The 12,411-nt window shown below is 39.0% G+C and overlaps 1 protein-coding gene across 10 annotated transcripts in view; it reads right to left on the minus strand.

Moving 5' to 3' along the window:
• LOC127423612 (uncharacterized) overlaps positions 1 to 5,550 on the minus strand; it is a 150,497-nt gene extending 144,947 nt beyond the window's left edge. For 8 of the 10 annotated variants that reach the window (XR_007894353.1, XR_007894347.1, XR_007894349.1 and 5 more), the window contains exons 1-2: positions 5,468 to 5,550; positions 4,902 to 5,229 (exon numbers count right to left, since the gene is read on the minus strand). Coding sequence is in view for 3 of the 10 variants with exons in the window: in XM_051668070.1 (XP_051524030.1) it covers positions 4,902 to 4,915 (14 nt within the window). In the remaining 7 variants the exon portion in view is untranslated. Of the gene's footprint in view, positions 1 to 5; positions 258 to 623; positions 710 to 4,901; positions 5,230 to 5,467 lie in introns of those variants that run through there. The other 2 variants (XR_007894344.1, XR_007894350.1) reach the window with 2 other exon arrangements.
• Between the last annotated feature and the right edge of the window lie 6,861 nt (positions 5,551 to 12,411).

The following is a 12,411-nucleotide window of genomic DNA, read 5'->3' on the forward strand; positions in this document are numbered from 1 at the left end:
AGATTTATGTCCACAGGCCATTTGCAAAAAAAAATACAATTTTGTTGTCGTTGTTGCATTCAGAGTGTAAGGACATGTGATGCTGGTCTTCTGTTCACAGGAATTTTTAGGGAATTCTTTTCTACAGATTTCGGCAGGATTATAAAACTTGTACAATTCCATGCAGCAGTTACTGCACTGATAAGAGATACTGCAGGTAAGATTTAATGTCTCTCCCACTTTTCCAGTCACATCTTCACAGGTTATATTGAATCCATCTGAAAAATAGTTTGTGTGTATATCAATTTAATACAGCAATTAAACACAAATACACACAGTATAGACCTAACTTTCTCATCTTAAGACATTCAAAGAACATATCCAGACTTGTTGTGTTCAGTACATTATGATTTGTTACAATGTGACACAAGGCATGACAAGACAAATTTTAATCGGACATTTTAAATCAGATACAATAGTCTGGTGATGTAATACATCAGTTAATATACCGCATCACTGCCCTCGTACATGAATTAAAAAGTCATTCTTCTTTTCTGAGCCACAAAACACAACGACACAAGACACAAGTTTTTCCCCAACTGCCAAATGTAGTTATAAGAATTTATTTCCAAGAATTATCTTACTAAAGCACTCATCTTCACAGACAGTTTGGAAAGTCCCGACCAGTATAAGCAGGAGCACAAAACTTACAGAACCCATGGTTTTATTTCTGAAATAAAAAAGACAAACATTTACACCTGAAGTTAAACTTAACTAGTACTCAAGACATTAGAAATATCAGCAGAAATATCACAATTTAGAAATTATTAAAAGTTTGCAAACTTGTATGAAAACAATAGTGTAAAAGTACTCAAACAATGATCAGTAATAAACCCACAGCAAAGAGCATCTATCACTGACCAACTTCACAATCCTACACAATTTGTTTCCACAATTAAGTGCATGTTACATTATGTCCTCATATGTTTAAATATCAGAAACAAGGCTTGCTGGATTACATTCAAATATATTCATATTAGGACCAGTCTTTCACTTGTGTTCTTAAAAATATAAACGACATTATCTTGTGATTAACTTTACATCATTTTGAATTAAAGTTTTGTGTGTGTGTGTCTGTGTGTGTGTGTGTGTATGTGTGTGTGTGTGTATGTGTGTGTGTGTCTGTGTGTGTCTCTCTGTGTGTATCTGTCTCTGTGTGTGTGTGTGTGTGTGTGTGTGTGTGCTGTGTGTGTGTGTGTGTGTCTGTCTCTGTGTGTGTGTGTGTCTGTCTGTCTGTGTGTCTGTCTGTGTGTCTTTTTACATCATGATGGCGCCACAGATGGCCGCCTCAGTGTGGAGCGCTTCTATTGTTTTGTTATTTTTGTTTGTTTGTCCTCTGTTTAGTCATCTTTTTTCAGTCAGTTTTACCAGAGACGAACTGCTGAACATTCGACAGCATACACCAGTCAATATTTTCCCAGATTTTGAATATTCTAACGTTTTGTTTGACATTCCGGACGGAGGTACGGCTGTGTTGTTCAAGCGCGCTAGGAGACACAGGTGAGGGAGACGAGCAGGTGCACTGGTCAAGCTCCGTTGGCGCGGCTTTCGAACAACACTGCCGAGCATTCATCTAGCAAATCTCTGCTCTCTCCCTAACAAAACGGACAAACTACATCTCCTCACCTGCACAAACAAGGACTTTTCAAACACTGTTGCCTTGTGCTTCACAGAAACCTGGCTGAGTGAAGCCATTCTGGACAGTGCATTACATATGCCGGGCTTTCAGCTGTTCAGAGCAGATCGCATCGCGGTGTTAACGGGGAAAACAAGAGGCAGTGGAACATGCTTTTACATCAATGAAAGTTGGTGTACAGATGTAACAATGTTAAAGAGGATGTGCTGTCCTAATTTGGAAGCACTCTTTATTAACTGTAAGCCTTTCTACTCACTGTGGGAGTTTTCCTTGTTTATTTTGATGAGTGTGTATATCGCGCCAAACGCGTGTGTGAACGCAGCCCTGCAACAGCTGGCTGATCAAATCACAGACATGGAACAACAATATCCGGACTCAGTTATTATTATTCTTGGGGATTTTAACAAAGCAAACCTCACACCTGAACTGCCCAAATACAAACAGCACATTACATGCCCCACCAGAGACAAGAACATACTGGATCACTGATACACAACAATAAAGGATGCATATCGCTCTGTCCCTAGAGCAGCTTTGGGACTCTCTGATCACTGTTTGGTTCATCTTCTTCCAACCTACAGACATAAAGTAAAATCTGCTAAGCCTGTATTAAGGACTGTAAAGAGATGGACCAACGAAGCAGAGCTGGAACTACAAGCCTGCTTTGACTGCACTGATTGGAGTGTTTTTGAGGCTGCAGACACCAATCTGGATGAGCTCACAGATACTGTTACATCATATATCAGTTTTTGTGAGGATATGTGCATTCCTACTAGGACTAATTTAACATTTAACAAAGACAAACCGTGGCTTACAGCAGAACTCAGGCAGCTTCGTCAGGCCAAAGAGGATGCTTACAGAGTTGGGGATAAAGTTTTGTACAATCAGGCCAGGAACACACTGAATAAGGGCATCAGAGTGGTAAAAGAAGATACTCTGAGAAGCTGAAAAAGTTTTCAGCTAACGACCCTGCATCAGTGTGGAGTGGCATGAAACAACTTACGAATTACAGGACTCCTGCCCCCAACCCTGTGGTGGACCAACAACTGGCTGACGACCTGATTGTGTTCTACTGTAGATTTGAAAGACCCAATCTCACACCCCACACCCACTCTGACCTTCACTTCACACAAACACCAACACCTCCTACAACCCCCTCCTCCCCCTCCTGCTACTCAACCTGCACTTAAGATCTGTGAAGATGATGTGAGACGCGTCTTTCGACAACAAAGGATAAGGAAAGCACAGGGCCCAGATGGCGTTTCACCTGCATGTCTTCGATCCTGTGCTAACCAGCTGGCCCCCATCTTCACACAGATCTTCAATAGATCACTGGAGCAGTGTGAAGTCCCATGCTGCTTCAAACGTTCCAATATCATCCCCATCCCAAAGAAACCAAAAATCACAGGACTTAATGACTACAGACCTGTCACCCTGACGTCTGTGGTCATGAAATCATTGAGAGACTGGTGTTGGCCCACCTGAAGAACATCACTGGACCCTTTCTAGATCCCCTTCAATTTGCTTATCGAGCAAACAGGTCTGTGGATGATGCAGTCATCATGGGATTGCATCATATCCTGCAACATATGGACAGACCAGGGACATATGAAGGATCCTTTTTGTGGACTTCAGTTCAGCTTTCAACACCATCATCCCAGCTATACTCCAGAATAAATTACACCAACTCTCTGTTCCCATGTCTATCTGTCAGTGGATTACCAGCTTTCTGACAGACAGGCAGCAGCTTGTGAGACAGGGGAAACTCACTTCTAGCCCCTGTACAATCAGCGCTGGTGCCCCCCAGGGATGTGTGCTCTCCCCACTACTCTTCTCCCTCTACACCAATGACTGCATCGCCAAGGACCCCTCTGTCAAGCTCCTGAAGTTTGCAGATGACACCACTGTCATCGGCCTCATCCGAGATGACGATGAGTCTGCATACAGAAGGGAGGTTAAACAGCTGGCTGTCTGGTACAGTCAAAACAACCTTGAGCTGAACACGCTCAAAACGGTGGAGATGATTGTGGACTTTAGGAGGAACACCCCAACACTGACCCCCCCCTCACCATTCTAAAGAGCATTGTGGCAGCAGTGGAGTCATTCAGGTTCCTGGGCACTACCATCTCACAGGACCTGAAGTGGGAGACACACATTGACTCCACTGTGAAAAAGGCCCAGCAGAGGTTGTACTTCCTTCACCAGCTGAGGAAGTTCAACCTGCCACAGGCACTGCTGATACAGTTCTACTCAGCAGTCACTGAGTCTGTCCTCTGCACTTCAGTAACTGTCTGGATTGGTTCAGCTATGAAATCAGACATCAGAAGACTACAAAGGACAGTTCGGACTGCTGAGAGGATTATTGGTTGCCCCCTGCCCCCCCTTCAAGAACTATACACTTCCAGAGTGAGGAAAAAGGCTGGAAAAATCACTCTGAACCCACTCACCCTGCCCACTACATTTTTGAACTGTTGCCTCAGAGCTCTGAGCACCAGAACCGTCAGGCACAGGAACAGTTTTTTCCCTCAGGCTATCATCTCATTAACAGTTAAATTGCCCCATTGAGCAATAACTATGTGCAATACACAGTTTAGTCTTTCTTATATTTATCCAACACATCCAACCTCTTCTGCCATTTCACTCCTCTGGGAAAAAAAAAAAAAAAACATTTTCACTGTACATAACAGATTGTATTAGATTTGCACTACCCATGTGTATGTGTGTATGTATGTGTGTGTCTGTAGGTATGTGTATAATTATTTTTTCTTTTTTATTATTATCTATGTCTTGCTGCTGTTTTTGTATTGTTGTACACTGGAAGCTCCTGTCACCAAGACAAATTCCTTGTATGTGTATGCATACTTGGCAATAAAGCTCATTCTGTGTGTGTGTGTGTGTGTGTGTGTGTTCACATTCTTGCATCTTTTTTTTAATTTAAGCCTGTTTGAAGTTTTTTATCTAATGAGCACGAGATTATGGAATAGCACAGAATAATCACAACAGAAACTTTATTATGCACCAAAATACATTTGTGACAAAATATCCAACAACACAGTTTCAAAGCGTCACAAGTGAAAACAGAAGAATATAATACAAATATTTATGGTTGTTCTTTCATTTACCAGATACCGGAAACAAATCAATGTCTGTAATTATTCTGAACAAAACACACGATATAATCTATAAATTGTTGTGAAAAGATGAATATAAGTATAAGCATAATTACCTTTGTGAAAACATAGTTTAGATGAATGAAATCCGGGGAGCAGAATAATCCGTGTATCATTCCTTCATTTAATATTCAATTAATAATCCAAAATCCGAAAAAACACTTTTTATATAATTATTCGTTTACAAAACCAATATTAAAAAACAAACAGGCTAATGACATGTTTCTCGTACTTTCGATTTTATACTCCAGTTAAGAATTGTCCCGGGACACTGTGAGTTTTGATGATGTGATTTCACTAATATATGGTTTGAATATTTGATCTGAAACGCCCCTTTCTTCTGATTGGTCAAATGCACCATCGTCTTTCACTTTTCTTTTTATCCTGTGAGACAGAATAACAGTTCATATTAATTCATCTCAGTTAATATTAAATTCTTTACCATTTACTCTCCAAAACTCGCCGCGTTTATTGCAGTTGAGCTATCTCTCTCATCAAACAGTCAGATTTATCAGACAGCCCTACACATAAACCTGCTGTCTTGGTTTTAAATGAGATGATGAAAATAACCATTCATTCATAAGACTATTGAAGCATGACTACACTGTAAAGACAGGATTACCTTTAATTGCGGAGTAAAGTTAGTTTTAGTTTCGATATTCGTTGGCTATTCGCCTGTTGCGTAAGGGACCGTCTGAAAACTCCACCCACAACTAAAACGTCACTGGCGTCAGAGCACTTATTTATTTGACTATTGACTCGCATGCTCTATCTAAAACACACACACACACGCGCGCGCGCGTTGTAGATCACCAGTGATGACTGTGCATATGAGTGTACAGTATTTACTTATATTATGAAAAAAAAAAAAAAAATCACTAAAATTAACAGTTAGTCTATCCAATGGGAATGTACTACAAGTTTTGGAATGTGAAAAAAACATTTTGGTAAATTTTCAGATGGTCCCTTAAATACACTAAGAAATGAAAGCGCATCGGAGCATTCAGTCATAATTCTGCAGCCACACCAACTGACAAGAGTGCAGTGTTTTATGTCTGTATATTATAGTCAGTGTTGTGTAATTAATTACTGTAATTAAATTATTTTTCATTGAAAAAGTAAGGGATTACTCTTCATTTTTCAGTAATTTAATTACAGTTACTTCTGATGTAAATGTGTTAAATGCTGTATAGACTATAGAACAATTCTATATAACAATTTAAAATCGAAATTCAACATCTAATGTTAAAATGTAAGTTTTCTAATTTAACGCTGCCCCCTTAAATTCTTTGTCCAGTTCATTAATAATTTATTTGATTTTATATGATTTATTAGAAAGAATTAAAAGAACAGTTTCATGTCTATTCTTGTATTTTTCATCTGGTCGAGGTTGATCAGGGTTCTAGAAAGTAATTAGTAATAAGTAATGCAATTACTTTTTAGACAGAGTAATTAGTACAGTAAAAATTACTTCTTTAGAGTAACTTACCCAACACTGATTACAGTTATATACTCTTTGATGACTGTAAGTCCACCGTGACGTGGTACATGACTTGTAAAATCAGGACTGTCCCTGGTTTTAAAGTGAGGTCTGGTCACCCTAACTGTGAATGCCAGCCAATTCTCCAGTGCAGTGTCGACCACCAGTGCCCAACTGATCAGCTGCACTGGTACCACTTATAAATGAATGGTTGTGTAACACTAAGAAGAATAACTTTGAAAATACATTTGGCATACAGAGCATGGGGAGGCCCCTGACAGATGCCTGGCCCCCCCATGTGCCCCACTACTCACATACTCACATACCCCCCTCCCCCCAAACGATATAACACTCGCACCCCAGACTGAACACTGTACCCTGCCCACTGTGAAAAAATCATGGCACTGCTCCTGCCTGTCTGCATTCAGTGAATATTTTACGGTTGTGTGCTGTGTCTGACTACTTGAGAGAGATAGCGCAGCTGCAATAAACGTGGCGAGTTTTGGGGAATAAATGGTAAAGAATTTAATATTAACAGAGACTAATAATCTGAACAATTAAACAGTAGAGAACAGCACAGCAAAAAAACAAGAGGTTTCAGAAATTAATGTTTAGAGAGTATCACAAGTCTTTAATAATTTAAATACACTGTATAAATCAATAAAGAAAGAGCAATACATCACATGTGAAAATTATTACATTAATTCAATTAAACAAACATTTCTTTTTCATGTTTAAGCTATATATAATATACAAATAATATATGTTTTGCTACGGAATTCGTCAATCAGTTCGAGATTTATTAAAAGAGCTCGTTTAAGGGTGTCAATGTACACCTGCGTCAGACAGACACTTTTGGAGGGTCTTGGCTGCGTTGAGTCATAAACATAACGTTTTAAGGTCGCTGTCTTCGGATTTGCACTCCATCAAGCTGTTTGTATGCTAGAATGTGTTCTTATCGGGCGTTTTCCAAACGGCATTTTTGCGCCTTTGAAGGGCACTTCGGAAAGGGGACGCCACTCGTTCCAAACAAAAGTAAGAAAGCGTATTGTTTCACAAAGTGCCCTTTTACAAGACATTTAGTGAAGGGTATGTTCAAACTGTAATGCCATGCTCTTTTTAGAGAGCCCACATTAAGAGCTTTGTCCTTTGTAGTGAGTAGGGCATAGGGATGATCACTTTCGATTGGAAATTACCCATCTTGTGTTGTTTGCTCTGGATGAGTGTGGTTTGTTCTCTGCGCATTGCCTATACAGCGAGTTTCGCTTACTGCCCCCTGGAGAAAACAGATGGTACTGCAAGCTTGAATTGCTCAGATATAAGGAACATTGCTTATTACGGTCCAGGGACATGATACATTTGGTAAATTTGTTTAACGCATTATTTTTTGTATAATTAATCACACTGAATTAACATGTTAAGTCGACAGCCCTAATCAGGACTATTTGAAAAGTCTGTAGTGATCAGATTTGATACACCAGTTTCATTCTTAAACACTAAAATAATGTATTTTCTGTTATTTAAAGTTAGCAATATGCTGACAAGTGGTTGAAGAGCTGTTTTCTACGTTTCAGATGATCTGTCACAGTAAACTGTGGTCAAAAATTATGAGTTAAACAATACCTTTCTTGACATACACTTCATGTCCATTTTCAGGTTCTGGAAAACAGATTTTAAAATCCTGGTTAATAAAATTAAGTACATTTTCAAACATACAGTATATTGCATAATAAGGTTATTTAGAGTTTTACTGTACCTGTTATGTTCACAGTGAATTCTGTTGTTGGCGTTTCACATGTTGTTTGTAGAAAGAATCTGATTTTTTTTTGTCATGGATTCATTTAGAGTGTAAATTTGTGTGAAGCTGGTTCTTCGTTCACAGTACTTGTCAGGAAATGTCTTTTTATAGATTTCCTGTCATCATCTGCATAGTTAAACATATACATTCTAATGCTGCATTTATTGGAGAGCAAAAAGATGCTGCAGGAAAGAGTTAAATCTTCCCCCACAGTTCCAGTAACATTTTGACAGGTTGCAATCAGGAGATCTGAAAAAGAACAGTTTATATCAATTTCTTAGTGCAAATGAAAAAAATTACTAATTTTACATGTTTCAAGAAATTTAACGAATATAACATATCCAGACATTTTGTGCTAGTTATCAAGATGAAAATACAGGCAAAGTGTCAGGCTCAAAGTGACTCCACATTAGAGAACCGATTAAAAAATCAATTACTGTACAGTATTTTTTTGGTGATATTTGATTTCTGGTAACGTACAGTGCATCCGGAAAGTATTCACAGTGCTTCACTTTTTCCACGTTTTGTTATGTTACAGCCTTATTCCAAAATGGATTAAATTCATTATTTTCCTCAAAATTCTACAAACAATACCCCAAAATGACAACGTGAAAGAAGTTTGTTTAAAATCTTTGCAAATTTATTAAAAATAAAAAACGAAAAAAATCACATGTACATAAGTATTCACAGCCTTTGCCATGACACTCAAAATTGAGCTCAGGTGCATCCTGTTTCCACTGATCATCACTGAGATGTTTCTACAACTTGATTGGAGTCCACCTGTGGTAAATTCAGTTGATTGGACACGATTTGGAAAGGCACACACCTGTCTATATAAGGTCCCACAGTTAACAGTGCATGTCAGAGCACAAACCAAGCCATGAAGTCCAAGTAATTGTCTGTAGACCTCCGACACAGGATTGTATCGAGGCACAGATCTGGGGAAGGGTACAGAAAAATGTCTGCAGCATTGAAGGTCCCAATGAGCACAGTGGCCTCCATCATCCGTAAATGGAAGAAGTTTGGAACCACCAGGACTCTTCCTAAGAGCTGGCCGCCCGGCCAAACTGAGCGATCGGGGGAGAAGGGCCTTAGTCAGGGAGGTGACCAAGAACCCGATGGTCACTCTGACAGAGCTCCAGCATTTCTCTGTGGAGAGAGGAGAAACTTCCAGAAGAACAACCATCTCTGCAGCACTCCACCAATCAGGCCTGTATGGTAGAGTGGCCAGACGGAAGCCACTCCTCAGTAAAAGGCACATGACAGCCCACTTGGAGTTTGCCAAAAGGCACCTGAAGGACTCTCAGACCATGAGAAACAAAGATTGAACTCTTTGGCCTGAATGGCAAGCATCATGTCTGGAGGAAACCAGGCACCGCTCATCACCTGGCCAATACCATCCCTAGAGTGAAGCATGGTGGTGGCAGCATCATGCTGTGGGGATGTTTTTCAGCGGCAGGACTGGGAGACTAGTCAGGATCGAGGGAAAGATGAATGCAGCAATGTACAGAGACATCCTTGATGAAAACCTGCTCCAGAGCGCTCTGGACCTCAGACTGGGGCGAAGGTTCATCTTCCAACAGGACAACGACCCTAAGCACACAGCCAAGATAACAAAGGAGTGGCTCCGGGACAACTCTGTGAATGTCCTTGAGTGGCCCAGCCAGAGCCCAGACTTGAACCCGATTGAACATCTCTGGAGAGATCTGAAAATGGCTGTGCACCGACGCTCCCCATCCAACCTGATGGAGCTTGAGAGGTCCTGCAAAGAAGAATGGTAGAAACTGCCCAAAAATAGGTGTGCCAAGCTTGTAGCATCATACTCAAAAAGACTTGAGGCTGTAATTGGTGCCAAAGGTGCTTCAACAAAGTATTGAGCAAAGGCTGTGTTTTTTTTGTTTGTTTTTTTTTTTTCGTTTTTTATTTTTTATAAATTTGCAAAGATGTCAAACAAACTTCTTTCACGTTGTCATTATGGGGTATTGTTTGTAGAATTTTGAAGGAAAATGATTAATTTAATCCATTTTGGAATAAGGCTGTAACATAACAAAATGTGGAAAAAGTGAAGCGCTGTGAATACTTTCCGGATGCACTGTATTTTATTGCACTATTTATTAATGACCGTGTTTATCTTTGTGTGACCCCACGTAGAGTGCCGTAACCCGGGTTTGAAAATTAGTGGGGTGCCAAAACTTGTACCACAATTACAATAATGTTTTTACACAATGATGTTGTGAAACATTAGTTATTAAAGTTAATGGAATAGCATAGCCTTCATCATGGCCAGTGTTCACATAGATGACATATTTCATAATGTAGTCTAGATGGGGTACTAATGTAGCATGCTACTGTTTTTGAATGTTTCAGATAATGTCATGATGATCATCAGGGCTGGATTAAGACTACTACTTTTTCCTCTGTGACATATGTGCTATTTTTCATGTTTTCTAAAGTCATAGAATAGCTGTTTGTGATGAATGAACCGAAATTGCGAAACCTTTTCCTTTGAGACCCAAAACATTCTTCCTCCAGGGGGAAGAAAACCAAATCCTCCACTGATCTCAGGATGTTTTTATATCTAATTGGAGACATTTTTAAACTGGATAGTAGTTTTTATTTAAAAAAAAAAAAAATGATAGTTGCAATGATTCGTACCTGTGTTTGGAAACCCACTATATAATAATTTCTCATCCAGTGATAATAAACAATCCTGACCAGCGCTGATTTGGCTTCGCTATAAGCAACGCATCATTTAATTTCATTTAAGATGACTGATCCCAGTTCAAGAGTCTCTGTGCTGTCAAAACTTTCAATGTATGGAGTCATGTGAAAAAACAACATGGTGCTGACCACAGCGGAGTTTGTCTTTGGGAGAAACGGCAACAAAACTACATCTGGTAAGAAACCTAAAGTTTTTACAATGAAACCTGTGAGTCTCTAGTTTCATCCGATATGCCATTTTTTTTAAATTTAAGCAATTTATTGTGAAAAAACATGCTGTTAAACACAATGTACACTAATGTATACTTAAGCACATTTTTTCCCTTAGAAATCCTATATTTACTGTGGATTATCACATTGTGAATCAATGGGTTCATCCAAAAGCTGGAAAATGTTGCTTTCAGAGTCTTTATATGGAGTTAGGATGAAAATAAGGTGCATTTCAAACTGTTCTGAGACCAGTGCAGACAGAAAGCACACTGGAGGTTCAGTCATTCACTAAATAGGGAGCATCCTACTGTAAGATTGGTGTCAGGAGTGGAAGAAAGGAGACACAGGAGTAGATTCTTATCATCTTTTAATAATAATCGCTGGAGTGGAAACAAACGATCAGGCACAACATGCTAACATAACACAACAATAAATCTAAACTTAACTCAACGTATCACTTCAAGGACTGACTGAAGGATCATCACTTCAAGGATGAACAAAACTAGAGGGTGTGTATATATATATATATATATATATACACAGGGAAACTAATGAGGGAATGGAAGGCAGGTGCGGATGATGATGAGCAGATAGAAGTGATTAGGGCAGTGAATTCTGGGAAACGCAGTGCAGGGGAAAACTTCAAAATAAGAGTCCTTGAAGAAAATGAGGGAGACAGACTGTGACACCTATAGCTCTGAGCTAAGTGCATTCACTCCTAAAATCCGACCAAAAGTTCAGTTTCAGGCTGCAGATGATGTTTGTACCACTCAACATGTTTAGCAGACACAGGACAATGGTAATTGGTACATAGATTCAGATTCAGAATTTAAGATGTATAATTTGGCAGCAAGGTTGGCAGTGATTGGATGATGCTGGCCAATACTTTGAATCAGAATTATTTATGTCTATTTCCCAAAAAAATAAATAAATAACCATCACTCTTGGAAACACAACAAACAATTAGATCAAAAATCTGACTTTCTATAGTTTAGTACTATTTAAAATTTCACAACTCATATGTGGACATAATTTATTTATTTATTTATTTATTTATTTATTTTTTTTTAGGGGCCACAGTTACAGATCAAAAGGGGAATGGAAAATGGACACTGCAGTCATTCCTGGGTCTCAGGAGGTTAAACGTTTCTGCACATAACATCTTTCTCTTTCTCAGTGTTTTCCTCCAACTGTCTGCATCAGATATACAGTAGTTTACTATAAAATAAAGTCTATCAGCCCTTTTTAACATTGGAGTAGATTACTGATTGAATATTAGACTGTGTACCTGTTCTATGTAAACATCTTGATTTTTAAGTGCTTATTGTGCTAAATATGAAAGTATAAACAAATTAAT

This window comes from Myxocyprinus asiaticus, chromosome 32 (genome assembly GCF_019703515.2).
Source record: "Myxocyprinus asiaticus isolate MX2 ecotype Aquarium Trade chromosome 32, UBuf_Myxa_2, whole genome shotgun sequence".
Classification (NCBI taxonomy): domain Eukaryota; kingdom Metazoa; phylum Chordata; class Actinopteri; order Cypriniformes; family Catostomidae; genus Myxocyprinus; species Myxocyprinus asiaticus.